The following is a 19370-nucleotide window of genomic DNA, read 5'->3' on the forward strand; positions in this document are numbered from 1 at the left end:
CCCCTGCTCTTACCCTGCCTCCTTCCTTTCTCCTTCCAAAACCCTTTAATCTTCCTGGACAGATGGTTAATATCCTCTGCCCACCACAAACTTGAAGAAGAAAGTCCAGAAGGTGCCTGAATATCCATACCATAGTGCTCCCGTGTTCCCCTCACAGATGCATTAAGCCTTAGGTAGGTCATTCGCAGCCACATAGCATGCTTTTTGTTGTTGTTTGTTTTAATGCAGGGTTTCTCAACCCGTGGGTCGGGACCCAAAATTGGGTCACCCGAATGTTTCAAAGGGTCACGTGGCAACTCCTGTGGCTCCTGTCCCACAGGGCTGGCTGGGCTCACCTCCTGGCTCCAGGTATTGCAAACTGGGGTCCCAGCATCACTCAGGTTTGGCCCAGCCGTCATGATGATGGGAGTCTGGGTAGGTCAAATTTGAGTGAGTGGTCCAGGTCCATGAACCAGGTCATAATTCCACTCACATAAATTTGGTGCACTTTGGGGGGCAGGGCCAAACCTGAGTGGCACTGCAACCCTGGAAGTTGCAATGCCCAGAACAGAGAACCAAACCCAGTCAGCCCCACAGTATAAGAGCTGCCACTGTGGGGTGAGTGCCTGGCAGGACCCAACATCCTGGGGGACAGATTCCGATCAAAACCACCCCAGGGCAGAGCCATAACCTGGGTGGCAAGCGGGACAGGGCACAAAGCTGTGGGGGCCGCTTGGGTCAGCAACACCAGACAATTTGGGCCAGCCCCGCATGGCAATGCTCAGGGAGGGAACACAACCTTCACCCCCTGACTTACATCAGCAGGTCACCCAGGATGCGGGCACAACTAAAAAATCCGGGGGGGAGGGGGCGGCACGTGGGCCCCCTCCCTGTATCACCTCTGGTAAGGAGCGCAAATATGTTTGCTTGTCCTGGCTGCTAAAATGCCTAGGTCTGGCTCTGCTCCAGGGCCTCCACCCCCAAACTATTTGCAATAGGCCATAAATATTTACAAATGGGTCCTTAGCCCAAAAAGATTGAGAACCACTGTTTTAGTGATACATCAGTTGTCCACAGAGATATCTTCCATAAAGCAACCAAAAGTAATTTGATTCAAACTCAACAGCACAGAGACCACCCTTCTTGAGTTCTTGGAATTTAAGATGGTTTTGGGAACTGGTTCAGGAAAAATGTGTGTGGCTATTTTAAACTGCCTAAAACCTGATGAACAGTGTAAGTCTAGACAGTTCTAAAAAGTCACTATAGCCGAACAAGCTTTAAAATAGTTTTGAAAATTTCCCTAGTGCAAATAAATCCTTGATGAATCCGAAAAATAGGAAGTTTTAAAGTGATCAGAGAAAATACTTTTTACATATACAATTAAGCAGTGGAACTCATTTACCATTATATACCACTGAGACCAATAATTTCGTAGGATTCAAAATTAGACCTGCATAGACCTGCAGAGAACATTTATAGTTACATTACGTATGATTTTTGTATAAATGATAAACCCTCATGCTTTAGGGCATAAACTCCCAGGGATTAGGAAGAAATGACTCCTGTGAGCAGACTAATCCATAATTGCCATCATGGAGCTTCTTGTATATTCCTCTGAAGTATTTGGTACTGGCCACTGTCAGAGAAGGGATACTGGAACAGATAGACCTTGGGTGTGATCTATTACAGCAGTTCCTTTGCTCTTGTACACCACTAGAATAATTCTGTTTTTTTCATGGACAACTAAATTGCAGTTTCTGCAAGCAAATGGGATGCTATAGAAAGAGACTAGGACTCTAGTTTGGAAAGGAGATTAAGTGGCATAGAGAAGGCCAGTCCCCTAGTACAGTGTTCAGCTGATTAAAGGGAAAAGACATAAAAGGTAATATGGTTTAACGTATAGTTAATATGCAGAAATCACTGTTGCAAGATATAACTGAGGCAAATAGCATCTGACGAAATGGGTTGCAGCCCATGAAAGCTTATGCCCACAGAAATTTGTTAGTCTTTAAGGTGCTACAGGACTCTCGTTGTTTTTGCTGTATACAGATGAACACGGTTACCCCTCTGAGGAAATATGTTAAATGAGATTTTTAAAAAGCATTAGAGAGTTATGTGGTGATCTGGCTAGGCTATGCTAAGTGTGAGGGGAGGGAGAGGCAAACCAAAACAAAAGGAATAATTTTAAATGTTTGGAATTATATAAGGGAGAACCCCAAAATTGTACCAGGAGCATAAATAATATAGAATGTTACCAAAGACTTAGTACTAATAACAACAAACAGGGTTACCAACTCATTAACATTTAAGAACTTGTACATGTGATTCTTCCTTACTCTATACATTAGTACCAAATGCATTGTTGTTAAGAAGAACGAGATTATTTAACAATATACTGTGTCACTTAGGGAAGAATCAGCTTTTCCTCTCCTTGGTTGTAAATCCAGTTCCATTCTTGCTGCCCTGGTCTTTGCTTCCCCTTGGCGTGGAGCTATCCTTAAATTTGATGTTCCCGTGGCTATACCTCTTTCATCTAGTTTATCCACAAACAGGGTTTCTTCACCTAGGGCCTTCATTTATCTATTAGGCATCTTTGAACTGTATTCCTTCAATAGATGTTCAAACAGTCATTCTCTCTGAATATACTTTAGGTCCTTTGTGGGTGGGTGTCTTGTTTATAGTTTTCAGGATATCTTTTCATCTAAGACAGCTTTTTGATCAATTCCCTTTTTCACCAATTATATTTCCTTTGTTTTTTTCCCTTGATACTGTCTCTGGTAAATCAGTAGATTTTATTTCTTTTTGTTTTCCTTCTCTAATAGTCTCTGCTCACATACCCAAGTCTGTTTTTTTTCCTGCTTCTCCTGACCTGAAACCTCTCCTGTTGTCCTTCTTTCCTCCTTCTCACCTTTCAGTCTCCTACTTTTATTTTCCTGTTCTTTTATTTTAGCACCTCACCTCCTACCCAGGCTCCAGTTCACTTGCTACCTCAGCATCTAGCTTCTTCTTCTCTAACAGCTTTTCTTTCCAACTACTCCTCCAGATGGATTCTGAACCCCCTCCCCAGCTCATGCTACCCTCTCATTGGCTGTCTCTGTCTTCAGGACAGCATACTGTGCTGCTGCCTTGCAGCTGCAGCAGGTACTAGTAACCAGTGTGAGGGTTACTATGTTTACATGAATGTGTAAAGCTTCCATAATCACCCTAGGCCAGGTAAAATGACAAGAGCTGTTAATCATGCTTCAGGTCATAAACTGAGACCTGGAGTTAAAGAAATTTTCCCTATGATTACAATATCGCATAATTAGGCACATTAAAGGGATTTTTCTTCCTTTCTCTGGGGAGTGGTATTGGCCATTGCTGGAGGCAAGATAACTGACTAGACATGGTCTGAGCCAGTGTGGCAGGAGGCTAAATACAGAACTAGATGAACCATTAATCTGATTTATTGTGGGAAATCCTAACTTCCAAAGAACAATGGGCAATGGAGTGGGGCGATGGTTGGGGTACAGTGTGCTGACAATTCTGTTCTCTCCTCTCAAGGTGAGATGGCAGGTGCTGGAGAGCGCAAGGGAAAGAAGGATGACAACGGCATTGGCACAGCCATCGATTTTGTGCTATCCAATGCCCGGATCGTGTTGGGTGTGGGCGGAGCTGCCATGCTGGGCATTGCCACATTGGCTGTCAAAAGAGTAAGTGTGAGGAACTATATGGGGAAGGAAGGTGTGCTTGTGTGGAGGAGTGGCATGGAACGTTAGAACAGGGATACTGAAGGTAACAACGTGAGGGATAGAAAGATAAACACTGAGGAATGTGTGGGTGGGAAGGACCCAATGGAGGGGATATGAACTGGTTGCTTCTGAATGGATGGGGCACTTAACAAATGTAACTTCTTGTGTCCCTGTGATGCCATTTCAGATGTATGACAGGGCAATCAGCGCTCCCAGCAGTCCTACCCGCTTGAGTCAGTCAGGAAAGAGAAGCTGGGAGGAACCAAACTGGCTGGGGTCCTCATCACGGTTACTGAACCAGGATATGAAGACAAATCTGAGCCGTTCCCTACAGACCCTCCCCACTGACTCTTCAGCTTTAGATGCAGGTAAGAAGCAGTGTAACACCTTCAGCATTATAGTAGTTGCCTTGTCACTCCTCTTAACATCTTCTCCAGGTAAAATTGTGATCTTTAAAAACTGGTGATCCTTAGAGGTTGGCTAATGTAGAAACTACAAAATAATAATCTGGCACAGAACTTTACCTGGTGTCCAAATCTCTGCTTCCACAAGCAGGCCAACTTCAGTGTGGCTTTGACATTGCTACTGAGGGAGCAGCAAGAAGCTTAATGACTAGGGCATCTATGTCAAAAGCTAAATTATGTCATCAGAAGTCATTAAATGGGCTTTGTCATCCCCCAAAGGTGAGAGAGTCCTAGTCTAGGAGCAGAATAAAGACATTATAGCAGCTTTTAACATTTTCTCCTTGAATACTGCCCGAGGAAGGGGCACCTTATTTCCCCTGGTGATGGGGAGCTGCTTCATATTTCAGCCAGAGAAAAGTGCTGCAGTATGAAGTATTGTATCAATGAGATCTGAAAAGGTATCTGTTCAGCTCTTGCTTTCAGGAGAAAGATGTGAGAGAGAAATCCCTGACAAATCTTTCCCCAGAAACTGCAAGCCCTATAACTATTTGACCTACAATGGCTCTTAGCACCTCCTGCTTACCCACCTGCTCTGGCCTGCCTCCTGATCCATGATGGTAATACTGCTCCAACAGTCCTACCACCTTAAATTACTGTAACCACATCAGATCTCACAAACTAAATAGCATTGGGCTTTGTCAGTACTTTGGAAGGAGCTCTTCAGGAAAAACTCAGGTGTTGGTGGTTCAGGAAGGGATGATTTACTCTTTCATTGTTCGTGCATTGTGTTAGATGCACTTGTGCTGCCAGGGCTGCTATCTAAAACTTAACTGAGAAACTGCCCACTTTTACATAATTAACATAAGTCATTAAGATAATTTATTTTTACAAGATATAGGGTGATAGTCTCGTTGTCCTGGTTAAATTCCAACTCGGGAAACTTAGAATAGAGTCATAGAAGATGAGGGTTGGAAGGGACATCAGGAGGTCATCTAGTTCAATCCCCTGCTCAAAGCAGGATTAACCTCAGCTAAATCATCCGAACAAGGGCTTTGTCAAGCCGCAGCTTAAAACCCTCTAAAGATGGAGATTCCACCACCTCCCTAGGTAACCGATTCCAGTGCTTCACCACCCTCCTAGTGAAAAAGTTTTTCCTAATGTCCAACCTAGATCTCCCCCCCTGCAACTTGAGACCGTTGCTCCTTGTTCTGTCATCTGCCACCACTGAGAACATCCTAGCTCTATCCTCCCTGGAACCCCCTTTCAGGTAGTTAAAGGCTGCTATCAAATCCCCCCTCATTCTTCTCTTTTGTAGACTTAACAAGCCTAGTTCCCTCAGCCTCTCCTCATAAGTCTTGTGCTCCAGCCCCTAATCATTTTTGTTGCCTGCCGCTGGACTCTCTCCAACTTATCCACATCCTTTTTGTATTGAGGGGCCCAAAACTGGATACAATACTCCAAATGCAGCCTCACCGAATAGAGGGGAGTAATAGTGCCGAATAGAGGGGAGTAATCACTTCCCTCGATCTGCTGGCAATGCTCCTACTAAAGCAGCCCAATATGCTATTAGCCTTCTTGGCAACCAGGGCACACTGCTGACTCATATCCACCTTCTTATCCACTGTAACCCCCAGGTCCTTTTCTGCAGAACTGCTACCTAGTCCGTCGGTCCTCAGTCTGTAGCTGTGCATGGGATTCTTCCATCCTAAGTGGAGGAGACTGCACTTGTCCTTGTTGAACCTCATCAGATTTCTTTTGGTCCAATCCTCCAATTTGTCTAGGTCACTCTGTATCCTATCCCTACCTTCCAGGGTATCTACCACTGGCCCTAGCTTAGTGTCATCTGCAAACTTGCTGAGGGTGCCATCTACCCCATCCTCCAGATCATTAATGAAGATGTTGAACAAAACCGGCCCCAGGACCAACCCCTAGGGCACTCCGCTTGTGACTGGCTGCCAGCTAGACATGGAGCCATTGATCACTGCCCATTGAGCCTGATGATCTAGCCAGCTCTCTATCCATTTTATAGTCCATTCATCCAACTCCTACTTCTTTAACTTGTTGATAAGAATACTGTGGGAGACTGTATCAAAAGCTTTGCTAAAGTCAAGGTATATCACGTCCACTGCTTTCCCCACATTCACAGAGCCAGTCACCTCTTGATAGAAGGCAATCAGATTGTTAAGGCATGACTTGTCCTTGGTGAATCCATGCTGGCTGTTCCTGATCACCTTCCTCTCTTCCAAGTGCCTTAAAATGGATTCCTTGAGGACCTGCTCCATGATTTTTCCAGGGATTGAGGTGAGGCTGACTAGTCTGTAGTTCCTTGGATCCTCTTTCTTAAAGATGGGCACTATATTTGCTTTTTTCCAATCATCAGGGACCTCCCCCAATTGCCACGAGCTTTCAAAAATAATAGTCAATGGCTCTGCAATCACATCAGCCAACTCCCTCAGCACCCTCGGGTGCATTGCATCTGGCCCCATGGACTTGTGTGTGTCCAGTCTTTTTAAATAGTCCTGAACCTGTTCCTTCAGCACTGAGGGACATTCACCTCCTCCCCATTCTGTGCTGCCCAGTACAGTAGTCTGGGAGCTGACCTTGTCTGTGAATTTACTTTCTGCCCACCTAATTCCTATGGTAGTTACAGCTGAAGTTATTCATGACTTTCTCCTCCTGTGATACTCATAATAAAGCCTGCAAAATGCCTGCTAAAATCCACCCTGGAGAGGTGACTGCACTTCAGTGCCATCAAGTTACCTCTATAAAATATTTAGCAGTGAAATGTTGGAGATTATGGGATTTCTCTCTCCTACCTAGCAGACATGTTCCGACCCGCAAAGTCCAAGCCATCTGCCAAGAGGAGCCAAGTAGAGTTGAAGAAGTCACGCCTCCGTCTGTCCCTTCAAGAAAAACTCTTTGCCTATTACCGGAAGAAGGCAGCTATCCCAGCAGAAGAGCAGGCCCGGGCCAAGCAGGCAGCCGTAGATATCTGTGCTGAGCTGCGTAGCTTTCTACGTGCCAAGCTGCCAGACATGCCCCTGCGTGACATGTACCTCAGTGGCAGCCTGTATGATGATCTGCAGGTAACTCATTGGGGTGTGTTATATCCATTATGCTGCAGAGTGATTGTGTAGAGGTATTTCAGGCTTCTCTGCTGGCTTTGCTCAGCATAGCATTCCTTTTTGAAAAGCCTTCCGGTGCTACATTTCCTGGGAATGCATTTTTGTGATATTTTTGCAAAACAAACATGCTGGTCCTACTGTGTCTGCAAAACATCTGCCCTTTACTACCATGATTTTTTTCCCTTCTGATTATCCCAGTTCCTTCTTTCTCTACCCCCTCTGCATTTTCCTGCTCTCTCTGCCACAGCTCCATTTTTCTGTCTCTATCCCTATAATACTTGCCTCGCACGTTCCCCTCCAAATATGTTGCTTCCCTCAGAACTCTTGTATATTTCTGTCTTCCCTACTCTTTTATTGTTTTGTTTGTTTTTCATACATGACAGAGTTGAACTGGAGAGCAATCTCTGCTGTAGATTTCTTTAATGCAAAAATGGCCATAGGCTATAGTGAGTGAGTCAGAGGCACACTTCTCTTCTGAAGCAGCACTGAATTGATGCTCCCGGATGGAGTGCTGCATGTCAGATGCAATTTAAATGTGAGGTTTTCATCACATCTGGTCATTAAAGATCCCAGCATGCCTTTCTCAAGAGAATGGGGCATTGACTACAGCACCTGCGCCAGATTCTATTATGGGATGATTAAGATGTTACAACTTAAGCTCTCTCTGCGGTTTGTCAGTTATTTTCCACTTCATGTCCCAAACTATTGTGTATTGTTGTTGTATATTGAAATAGCTGCCATATTATACCCAAGAGATGGATTCAGTTTAGTGGTAGGTGAAACGATCCGTGTTTGTAGTTGATATATCCATTTGAGTTTGTAAGGCACATAGAGATCTTTTGGGCAAATGCTGAACAAATACCAGATTTCATTATGCCCTGCAGTTTTTTTCATAGATTATGAAGAATGATCCCTTTGCATATTTCCTGATGAAAGGGAGAGAGTGAGTCCCACTTAGAAGAGGTGTGAGCCTCTTGGATTCCCATTTGAAGAAGGATTTGTGGTGGGCAGATAGATGGCTTTGTCCTAGGAGGTTCAACTGTTAATTCTTGCGCTTTTTTCCCTTTACTGACAGGTAGTGACAGCTGATCACATTCAGCTCATTGTGCCTCTGGTTCTGGAGCAGAACCTGTGGTCATGCATTCCAGGTGAGGATACTATCATGAACATCCCTGGCTTCTGTCTGGTGCGCCGGGAAAACCCAGAGTACTTCCCCCGGGGGAGCAGCTACTGGGACCGCTGTGTGGTAGGAGGCTACCTCTCCCCCAAGGCTGTAGCAGATACCTTTGAGAAAGTAGTGGCAGGCTCCATCAATTGGCCAGCCATTGGGTCCCTCCTGGACTATGTGATCCGACCGGCAGCACCCCCACAGACCCTGACACTAGAGGTCCAGTATGAGCCAGAGCGGCACCTTCTTATTGATTTCCTACCTTCCCTGACACTGGGTGACACCATCCTGGTGGCCAAACCCCACCGATTGGCCCAGTATGACAATCTGTGGCGACTGAGCCTGCGACCAGCAGAGACAGCTCGCCTGCGGGCCCTAGACCAGTGTGATTCTGGCTGTCGTTGCTTATGCCTCAAGATCCTCAAAGCTGTGTGCAAGTCAAACCCAGCACTGGGCCACCTCACTGCCAGCCAGCTCACCAATGTCATCCTGCACCTGGCCCAAGAGGATTCTGACTGGTCCCAAGATGCTCTAGCTGACCGCTTCCTGCAGGCCCTGAAGGGCTTGATCAGCTACTTGGAGGCTGGTGTCTTACCCAGTGCTCTGAATCCCAAGGTGAACTTGTTTTCAGAACTCACCCCCGAAGAAGTGGATGAGCTGGGCTACACTCTCTACAGCTCCCTCTCAGAGCCAGAGGTCTTGCTGCAGACGTAATAGGACCTTACATGGGAGAATGATGTTGGGGTTGTCCAGCCAAGATGGACTTTGTTGGACTCTTGCTAAATGTCCCCCCACCCCCGACTTTTTTCTTTAGGCCACGCCATATTTCCTGCTATGAAGTTGGTGCTCCCACTGGATTTCTTGGTGCTACTGGTCCAGTTCCACTGTTCTGTCCCAGCAGTTGTCTGTTGATGGGGGGGGGGGGGGTGGAACTGCTGTGCAGTGTTTGTTTATAAGGCTTGCTGCAGATGTTCCAAACTTCTACCACAACAGTGTGCCCTCCTTTCCCCATACTACTTGGTGCAGGGAGTGAACCCCTTCACTTCCACTTAGAGTGGGTGGCACTGGGCCAGTGAAATCCAGTGGCAATTTGAGCAAACTTACTGACACCTTGTATTTCTCCCACTGTCTGACCTCCCTTCCCTCATTTGTGTCCTTCTGTTTCATTTACCTTACTGTTTTCGTTCCTCTCTTCTCTCTCCCTCTTAGACCCAGAAGTGCATGGCAGCCCAATGGGGATGTTTTTAATAGGACTGTGTGTAAGCAGTGATTGTATTACAGAGTGAACTCTGCATGGTGATTGTACAGGAAGTATTTAGGGGTGTAAGGCTTGCAAGAGAAGTATGCACATGGCTAATGTTTCTGCCAGTGTGGGGCCAAATAGCAGTCTCATCTTGGTAAGTTGGGTGTTTGTGATTGGTCAAAGGTGCACCACCACCTCAAATATGTGTTGGTCCCCCTGAACCTCAGAGGAAACTGTTGCAGGTATGTTCTGCCCTCATGAGGCTGAGGAGTATGGTTTGCCATTTCTGCCTGGCAAGATCCATTGGGTGTTGCTGGGTGGAAAATCAAGAATAGTCAAGATGGGACCTCAGAAAAAGGCTGAACAAGTTTTTCTCAGTTTCCCTCCTTTAGCACCTCTCACACACCATTGTGGTTTTTAATCTCAGCAACAGGTGGAAGCAGACATATATCGCGAGGGTTTGCAGTAGACACACTTGGGTCAGATTGTCACCTGGTGTAAACTGGTGAAGTTGCACTGAAATTGATGAAGCCACACTGAGTTACACCAGCTGAGGATCTGGCCCACCCATACATACCAAGTGCAGTATTAGTGTCTAGTAGCCATCTTAGGAATGAGCTACTAGGAACAGGAGATGAGAGGTGTGTGTCTCTGTTTTGAGAGGAGGGAAAAGAAAGGGAGAGCTGAGGTAGATCTTCCTTCTGTGTCCCCACAAGTTAAACTCGCACTGTTTGCAGTGTAAAGTCATTGGGGTGGTGGGCTCACAATTCACATTTCCTCTGTTTGGGCCTGTTGGTGGATTTCTGCAGACTTTTAGCTCCCACTGCCATTGTGCTGTTCTTTCTCTGCTCTCATTCCCTGCCTGTGTCCAGATGATTATACAGCTTTGAGGGAGTGGCCACACAGCTGTATCTCCTGTGTTACAGGCATGGAGCACCTATCTGCTTGGGACTACACAGCTTCCTTCCTGTTGCCACCTTCTGACAAGGGTGGGGCTTTGTCTGTTTTGAGTGACAAATACTACCATTATGTGTGTGTGCAGTTTTGGAGTCATCCTCCTCTTCCACTTTTAACACCCAGCCTTTCTATTTAAAAACAACACAAAAGCTGAGGAGATGAATTACAGATGTGGAGACTCAGGAGCTGAGATCTGAGGCCTTATTTTATTCCCTTCTTAAAGGTGGTGCAGGGACTTGTGATGTAAATCTCAGGGGTGGAGTCCCAGCAGAGAGACATTAGGCTGTATTTCCTAATTAAAGGTGGTGCTAGTAAGATGAATCCTAGGGATGTGCATTTATCCTAGGCCAAGTTTTCTCAGGCAGTAGGTCCTGTCTAACCAGTTTGACAGTATTCAATATACACTGATAATGAAATGTTACATTTTAAATTATTTAACTCCTAGACTACTATTACTTTCTAGGCTGCCAGACAAATGCTCGGAAGGCTGTGTGTTATATAAAATCTGTAGTCTCCGAAGGATTAACAAATTGACTGCGTATTATTTTGTTTTTAAGTTTTGCAGCAGTGGTGCTGGTTGCTCCTCACTCATGTTCATGGAGTTTAATCTTTTTCCTTCCTTGCCTACTGCTGTCCTTCCAATATCAGTCTTCCTGCCATAAACACAAACAGGTGAGACTTTGAGTCCTTTGAGGGACTGGGAAACTCACCCTCCCTCTAACTACTTGAAAGTCAACAAAGATATTGAAATATTAGGGGATAAATAGATAGATTCTCTTTGTGCATTCATCTCTTCAGTGTTCTCACCCCTCACTTGGTGCTGACTCCAATATGATAGCCTTGACATAACTGAATAATAGCTGGTCTGGAATTATCAAAACTCGACAAAAAATGGTGAGACAAAAATAGGGGGAAGTCAGTGTCTGTTTTGATTTCAGAAGTCTTCCCTGTTCTTGCCAGATCCCTATCTTTATGTAGAAACTTTGTTAACCCTTTGTTTCTTCCTGGCAAGCTAATTAATTAATATTTTTATGACCATTGGTACAAAGCTGAATTTATGTATCAAATGGAGATTGAGGCTATCTTTTTTCCTCTCTCCAGCAAGACTTCGTTCCACTTCACTTCAGCCACTTTAATCACTTCAGCTGTTCAATTCTGAAATGCAAAACTCTTTTTTCTCTGAGCTAGCTATAAGGGTGTGGTCTCAGCCTACTTCCTAGGCAGCCAGGCACTTTCATCCTGCAGGCAGCCACCACAACTGGAAATAATCACCCTATTGTTGGCAGTCTCACCATAGGCCAAAGATGATAATGGGTCACAGAGATTGAGTTGACCATGTGTCCACAGAGGGTGGTTAAATCAAGTCAGAGCTGAGGCATGAAGGGTGATTGGGAGGAGGGGGCAGGGCAAATGTGCTGGAAGTGACACTAATGTGCACCCACTTGTAAGGGTTGTCAAGATGGCATCTATCAGTGTTTAAAATTCACTACAAATCTAGTTGTATTGAAAGGGGAGTAATAGCCAGGAGGGCTTCTGTGTCTTACCCATTCATGCGCTACTTCCTATGTGAAATTAAAATATAGAGCAAGGATACCCAGAATAAAATGTGAAAAATGCAGCTCATGGCCACTTCCCCAGTTAAGGAAGGAAGGGCAACCCATGGAGACAAATGATTGTAACAGGCCCAGAGCCCAAGTCTGCTGTTCTGCACTGTTAGCTCTGGGAATGTCGTGGTGTGTGTTGCTATTGCTTAGGTCACACACAACTCCTATAAGATTACCTTTGGATTCCCTGTAACTTCAGCATGAGGACCAACTAGCTCAACTGCAGGTTTTTACTGCCACTGAGCTCAATCTTTAATCTTTTAAGTCCTTTGAAATTTTTAAAAAATAAAAGCAATTATGTGAAAAGGCTGACCTTTGTGTCTTGGTAAGCTGCTGGTGTGGCCCCTGGTGTCATAGAGTCTGGATGCCCATGCTATGAAGTGAGGGGATGAGATGTCCCCCTCTCTCCCAGAGTGTGATACTGTGGATTGGAAGGGGGAGGACTAGTGCATGATCTGTGACAGAGTGGAAATTCTGAAATAAAATAACTTTCCATGGCATTTTGGCTATCTTGGATACCTGTGTAGACAACGCCTTGCCTCCTTTCTCTGTTTATTCCCTGTGCCAGGGAAGGGGAAAACTTGCTCTAAGCACCCATTATAGATCATAGTTATTAAATCTAGCATTTCTATAGCACTTGTCCTGAAGGGCCTTAACATGCTTTAGAGAAGGCTCACTTGCTCTTCACTGATTTGCAGTTCCACACCCTTACCCTTTCTATCTCCGAATGATCAACCATCAGCCATGAGAGAGCAAGGATCAAGACATTGTGACACCATTGCCCTGGCAGGCTCCCTAGGAGGACGATTCCTTTTTAGGGAATCGTTTCTCTGAAGTGGCAGTGAAAGCTCACACCCCTGGGCGGGCGCCTCTGCTTCTGTTTAATGTGGTTTCACATGCTTCAGCAAGAGCTTTCTCTCTTTTGAGCTTAACTTTCCAGTTCTGACTCTCACCCTTATTGACTTGTTTCTCTCTACATGCCACTTCTCCTGTATTCTTCCGTTTGCCAGCTGCAACTGCGAGCTAAGGGTTATCCTGGCATAATAGGGAAGGCCTCTTGCCACTAGCCCATGGGGTACTTGGTTCATTGCTGGGAAGGTGGGATGCCATCTTTTGACAGACAAATTACACCAATCTGCCATCCACCTGACTCTGAGACACTACAGTAAGGTATAGAAACTGCCCCATAAGCTTAACTTTCATTAGAAGTGTCTGTAATTGAGAGCTAAACTTACTCGAGGAATTTAAAGGAATATTGGTTTTCTATGGTCTGTAGATTTTTTTTAAAAACTGATTAAAAAGGGAGTTGCAATTTTAAAGGTTTCCCAGTTTGTTTGGTTTTTTTGACAGCCTAGTTTCAGTGAAGGGAAAGAGAATGAGTAAGACCAAGCCTTTATTTGGAGCTGACTGGTGCTTTTATAGAAGCAGATTGTTTTGTGCAACCTGCCCCAGTGAAGTCTACTTGCAATTTGACCCTCAGATTCATTGTCCCATCTACATTAATCAAAGTATTACAAGAAAACATGGCTTGGAAAGCCTGAAGCTTGCCACATTTTTGGAATTTTAACACCTGGCATCCAAGCATAACAGCTGTCTCAGCACTTTTAATAATAGGCTGTAATACCTGGGAGCAAGTCTCTAGTGCAGGTCTGGCTGAGCTGGTGCAGTCTACAATGACTTCTTCCCAGCAGGGACAGAAAGCCACAAGCATCACAGTTACACCTATTCAACCACTCCTCCTAACTCATCCCACAATGCAGTGCTTTGTATTTGGAAATTATCCCAAGCCCTGCTCCTATGAGACTGGAGACTAGAGGATGATGGTTGCTTCCAGAATCTCAGAATGCACTGGTTCAACAGTTGTAAAGTGCACTGTATGTGGACCATGCTAGTTGAGCAGTTGCAGGAATGCGATGTAACCAGTTCATGCAATGCAGTGTCCTGTCAATAGTTTCCTTGCTTAATGTAAGTAAGGTTATTGTGTCCCTGCCCCTGTCACTGTGCTGGATTTCCTTCATGAGCATTGTTAGACGTTGCCTTCCGCAGTTTCCCAAGCAGTAACTCAGCCCCCAGAAAGGGGTGAACTGCTCAAAGTGAGACATTCTTTCTGTGACTGCTCAGTATATTGCAGAGATTAAAAAGAACTGTTGCCAACAATTGGATCAAATCAGTAAGTATTACAGTCTCTCATTGGTGGGATAAATAGTCTTTGGCTATGGACCAATTAAGAAAATAAGAGTGAGTGTATCTTCTCAGATTCCTCAAAATTACCAGAACTGAACTCTGGTGAATCTTAAGAGAAAATTCCAAAGCCAAGGGCCTTCCATCAGAAATGGCTTGCAGCTCGCTCCCTGGAGTTCAGCCTTGAAGACAACCTCCTGATGAATTGCAGCTGCCCTGTCCATGGGCCAGTGGCAGCTGCTGCTGTGGGACATAGAGCCAGAGGTGATAGCCGAGTCCTGGGCCACTGAGAGTTTTGTAGATAATCAACACCTTGAATCATATCTCAAAACGGATGAGCAGCTAGCACAGAATATGGAGCAAAGGAGCTGGGTTAATTAAGTTGGGCTGCTCTATTTAAGAGGTGAGTAGCTGTTTTCTGTACTAATTCAAGCTTCCACATGCTCACGTGTAGCCCTGAGAGTGTAGCTGACTTTGTTTAATTTATTTTTTTGCTTTCTAATTGCATAGACACAAGTGGTACATATTGTGCTTTCAACATTGTGATTGAGGGTATGTCTACGCAGGGATAAAAGACCTGTAGCAGGGCTGTGGCTGGCCTGGGTCAGCTGACTCAGGCTCATGGGGCTTACGCTACAGGGCTAAAAATTGCTGTGTAGATGTTCAGGCTTGGGATAGAGGCTGAACTCAGGGAGCCTCCCCCTCACGGGGTCCCACAGCTATTTTTCATTCCAGAGCATGAGCCCATGAGCCCATGTCAGCTGATCCAGGCCAGCCACAGGATTTTTTTAATCCCTGTGTAAACATTCCCTGTATAAATTAGGAGGATATATGGAATGGAGGAATGGGACACAGAGTGTCTCAGCTTCAGGTCTTAGATTCCAGTCTTAACTCCTTTGTGCTGGAAGATCATTACTACTGGAACATTTGAGCATTGATCTGAAATGAATGGTTGGGTGTATCAGTCCCATTCCTGCTGGCATCTCTGCTCACATTACAAAACCATATAATTGACACTAATAGACCTTCTTGCTGACAGTTTCAGGAGGGAGACAAGGACTCAATGGGCCATGAAGACTGAACTTCTCTTTCATCCTTAGAGGTGGGGTTCTTCCCTCAGGAGGCACCCATGCAGCTCAGGTGGGAGGTGTGTGGGAAAGACAACTTTGGGAGAAGCTGTTCATACTCAGATGATAGTTGTGGTCTCAGAGTGAAATGGAACCAGACTTACTTTTTAAAAAATGTCTGTTAATTTTGGCTTCACCATTCTGTAGCTTAGTCTGAGGCCAGAGGAGAGACATATCGGACCTATGGAGAGGGTGATTGTCAAGAGATAAAATGCGGAACCATGTAACAAATATTTGTGCCTACACCTTTGACCACCTCACTTGCCCTCTGCCTACTAATCTGTTTTTTCTGGATTTACTAGCACATCTCAAACCAACTGCCTTTATAAAAAAAACCAGTCCACTGGAACAGTTTCTTCTCTCTCCCCCCCCCCCCAAAAAAAAATAAATAAATAAAAATGCCTATTTCTTAGACAGCATTTTTCATCAGTAGATTCTGAAGCGCTTCACATTCATTTTCACACCATCCCTGTAATGTAGGGAAGAAATATTATCCCTGTTTTACAGATGGGGAACTGAGGCAGAGCGGATATGTTGATGTTGCAGTAAAAGACCTGCAGCATGGCCACGGCTGGCACAGGTTAGCTGACTTAGGCTCCTGGGGCTAAAAACAGCAATGTAGGTGTTCAGGCTCTGAAGCCCCATGAGGCAGGTGGGTCTCAGAGCCTAGGCTCCAGCCTAAGTGTCTATGCTGCAGTTTTTAGCTCTGTAACCTGAGTCCTGCGAGCCCAAGTCAGTTAACCCAGGGTCAGACTCAGTGCTACAGGTTTTTTTTATTGCAGTATTGATTTACCTAGAAAGGCTAAGTGACTTACCCAAGGTCATGAGAGAGACGAGAATTGAACCCACATCTTAGGCCAGGGCTCTAACCTCTGGACTATCCTTCCTCTCTCAAATGGACAGTTTCCCTCTCAAAATTATCCAGGCCTGTAGCCTATGAGGGGCAAGATTCAAGGATCTCAGGGTGAGCCAGGAAAATATTTTCTAGATCTTAGTGTCAGGATTTCACACTGCTATGTCATGGTTGCAAAGGTCTACAAGTGGGAGATCTGTGCCCTTTCACATGGAACCCAGTACTCAATTCTAGCACTGAAAGGGCTCTTAAAGTCTAGACCTTTTTAGGGAACAAAAGCTATTTTTGCGGTTTTACTTTTATTGAAATTTCTGTCCTTCAGCCCTGTACAGCTGGGCTCATTATAATGAAGGCCCCTTACTCTACAGCTAGAGGGATACAATAAATAATCCCAACATCATTTTAAAATGGTATTAAAATCGTTTTTCTATAACATATACGGCATATACCAAATCAAAGACAGCAGGATGTAACGGTTTTATTACCATTCGTCTGAATGATCTACATCACTCACAAGTAACATAGCCAGAAGTGAGTTATGTGAACATCCCAACCACGCTCAGAAAATCTTTACACTGCACCGTTGTAACGATCTTGAGGGGTCATTAAAGAACAAACTATTGAATGATTTAGGAATAGAACTTTAATAACACAAACAGGACTGCTTCCCAGGTGTGCAGCTGGAAGCAACCATGTTAGAGCTGATGTAGGGCACATCTCCCAATTCACTCAACACTATCCCATGCTAGAGAGCGTCTGTAAATCACAATCTTCTACAAGCATATCTCTACATCTTCCCTCCTAAGGAAAATAAGTTAACCCTTAGATACATATAAAAGCTATCTAATGACTCATGCACTAACATCTAATAACACAACTATCTAATAATGCATGCATTATACAATTCCATAAATTCAGTGTGTCAACTACCTACAGAGGAGAGGTAACGAACACATCACTCTCAAGTGAGTCTTTACCACCCACTTTCCTCACATATCCTAGCAAGTCTCTATAAGTCTTTCCGGACGTCTGATCAGATCTTCTCAGTACCAGCCCTTCATTCGAGTTTGAGTTCTCTTATTCCCTGACAGTTTCTTCACCGTGTGTTGATGATATCGGCTGAGTCAGAGGAGATATGCTGGAATCGACCTCAACTTTCACGGTGTTGGAACTCTCTAGAATAACTCGTAGATCCTGTCAATTACGTCGAAATGTGTCCCCTTGGTCTGTCTGGACCACATAAGACCGAGGATGCAGCTGTTCTTTAATGGTACCCTTTTGGCCCCAAATATTAGAGGTGTGATTCCTCAGGCACACTCTATCACCTGGGTTAAGAGATGGGAGATCATGGGCCCGTCTGTCAAAATAATATTTCTGCTTCCACTTCTGATTTTCTTTCATCTTCCGAATGGTGGCATTGTTCTGAGATCGCAGCAAGTTATCACTAATAGGTAAATTAGACCTGATCATTCTTCCCATTAACAGCTTAGCTGGAGAAAAGCCATTCTCCAGGGGTGTACTTCTATAGACCAGCAATGTTTTATACATCTCGCCCCCACTGTCAAAAGTCTTTTCCATCAGGTGCTTTACCGTCTGTATAGACCTTTCCACCAGTCCATTTGATTGGGGATAATTTGGACTGGAGGTTTCGTGATGAAAATCCCAATCCAAGGCAAATTGCCTAAATTCAGTGCTGGAAAATTGTGGCCCTTCACTAAAGACCTCATCTGGAATTCCATGTCTGGAAAAAATTCCTTTCATGCCAGGGATTACTGACTTCTCTCTTCGAGTGATTGCTCATGTGCATTCCAATTTAGGGTGTGTGCGCGCCCCGTGCACAAATTCCCGGAACCTTTTTCCCTAGCAAGCCCCGCAGGGCCAGCTCAGGCGCCCCCTGGAGTGCCGCGCTCATGTCGCAGTATAAAGGGCGCTGCTGGCCCCGCGGGCCCCCAGTTCCTTCTTTCCGCCTCTGACAGTTGCTGGAACTTCTGCCACTTGCCGTTGCAAGCAGCAGTCCCTAGCTATTTACATCGATTAGAAGATTAGAGATCAGTTGTTGGAAGAACTATTGTTATTCGAAGTCAAGGACAGTTAGCTGAAGCCACTGACTTTGTGTTCAAGGGCCCTTAGGCTTTTGACCGGAGCCATGCCGGGCTCCGCGGGCTTCAAGAGCTGTTCCCTCTGTGCAAAGCAGTTTCCTGTTAGTGACCCCCATGATCGCTGCCTCCGTTGTCTCAGAGAGCAGCACCGACGAGAGAAATGCAGGATCTGCAAGTCCTTTAAGCCCCGCACCCAAAAAGAACAGGATGCGAGGCTGAAGTCACTTCTCATGGAAGCGGCGCTCCGACCGGCGTCCGAGCCGTCCAGGTCACCGGCACCGAGTCTATGCTCGGTGCAGAGCGAACCGCCGGCACCGGCTGCGGCACCGAAGGTTTCGGTGCCGAAGAAGACCAAGACCGCCGGCACCGCCTCCAAGGACTCCTCCCGGAAGCGAGGAGAAGGAGACACCCCAGCCACGTGCCGTGGAGGTTCCTCCGGCACCGGTGTCTCCTCGTAGGGAGCCTCCCCCGACTCTAAAAGATGGGGGGAGCCTCTACAAGGACCGTCGACGCCGGAGGCGTTCGATGCGGCAAGGGCCCTCATGACCTTGCCCACGCCTCCGTCCCCCCCTCGGCCGAGGGGCGCAGGACCGGCGTCTCGGGGCAAACCCGCGCTGGGTGGCCCCGGTGGGTGGAGGAACCAACGGTCTCAACCCTCACCCAGACGGTCACGGAGGGCAGAGAGCGCATCCCCTCCGAGCTCCGACTCTAGGTCGTCGAGCGCCTCGACACCGCGGCACCGGGGGCAGTCTAGAGGCACAAAGAGTGGGCCCTCGGCTGTCAGAGTTGACTCCAGTACCACTCAGGAGTTGGACTCGAGCCCTCCCGAGAGTGGAGAGGTGCGGCGCCGTAGCAAGGCTCGGGACACCCCCTCTAAGAGCGCACCGACCATATCGGTC

At 45.9% G+C, this 19370-nt stretch overlaps 1 protein-coding gene across 2 annotated transcripts; it reads left to right on the forward strand.

Annotated features, from left to right (window-relative positions):
* The first annotated feature begins 35 nt into the window (after positions 1-35).
* Positions 36-13530, forward strand: MIEF1 (mitochondrial elongation factor 1). 2 transcript variants are annotated; one of them, XM_067559523.1, is made up of 5 exons: positions 36-173; positions 3523-3671; positions 3898-4078; positions 6935-7200; positions 8315-13530. In XM_067559523.1, exons 2-5 carry the CDS (start codon positions 3528-3530, stop codon positions 9119-9121), a joined length of 1398 nt encoding a protein of 465 aa, XP_067415624.1. In that variant the 5' UTR covers positions 36-173; positions 3523-3527; the 3' UTR covers positions 9122-13530. The 2 variants fall into 2 exon arrangements, with proteins under 2 accessions (XP_067415624.1, XP_067415625.1); XM_067559524.1 differs by having other exon boundaries at positions 6938-7200.
* The last annotated feature ends 5840 nt before the right edge of the window (positions 13531-19370 follow it).

Source organism: Emydura macquarii, unplaced genomic scaffold, assembly GCF_026122565.2.
Source record: "Emydura macquarii macquarii isolate MOO-44397 ecotype Brisbane River unplaced genomic scaffold, CSIRO-AGI_Emac_v2 contig_2205, whole genome shotgun sequence".
NCBI classification, from domain to species: Eukaryota; Metazoa; Chordata; order Testudines; family Chelidae; genus Emydura; species Emydura macquarii.

What these genes read in the sequence shown, in the direction of transcription:
- MIEF1 (XM_067559523.1), top strand. Translation starts at nt 3,528, where the DNA reads ATGGCAGGTGCTGGAGAGCGCAAGGGAAAGAAGGATGACAACGGCATT. An exon ending in CCACATTGGCTGTCAAAAGA is followed by an intron (nt 3,672 to 3,897) that starts GTAAGTGTGAGG and finishes ATGCCATTTCAG; the next exon opens with ATGTATGACAGGGCAATCAG. An exon ending in CTCTTCAGCTTTAGATGCAG is followed by an intron (nt 4,079 to 6,934) that starts GTAAGAAGCAGT and finishes TCTCCTACCTAG; the next exon opens with CAGACATGTTCCGACCCGCA.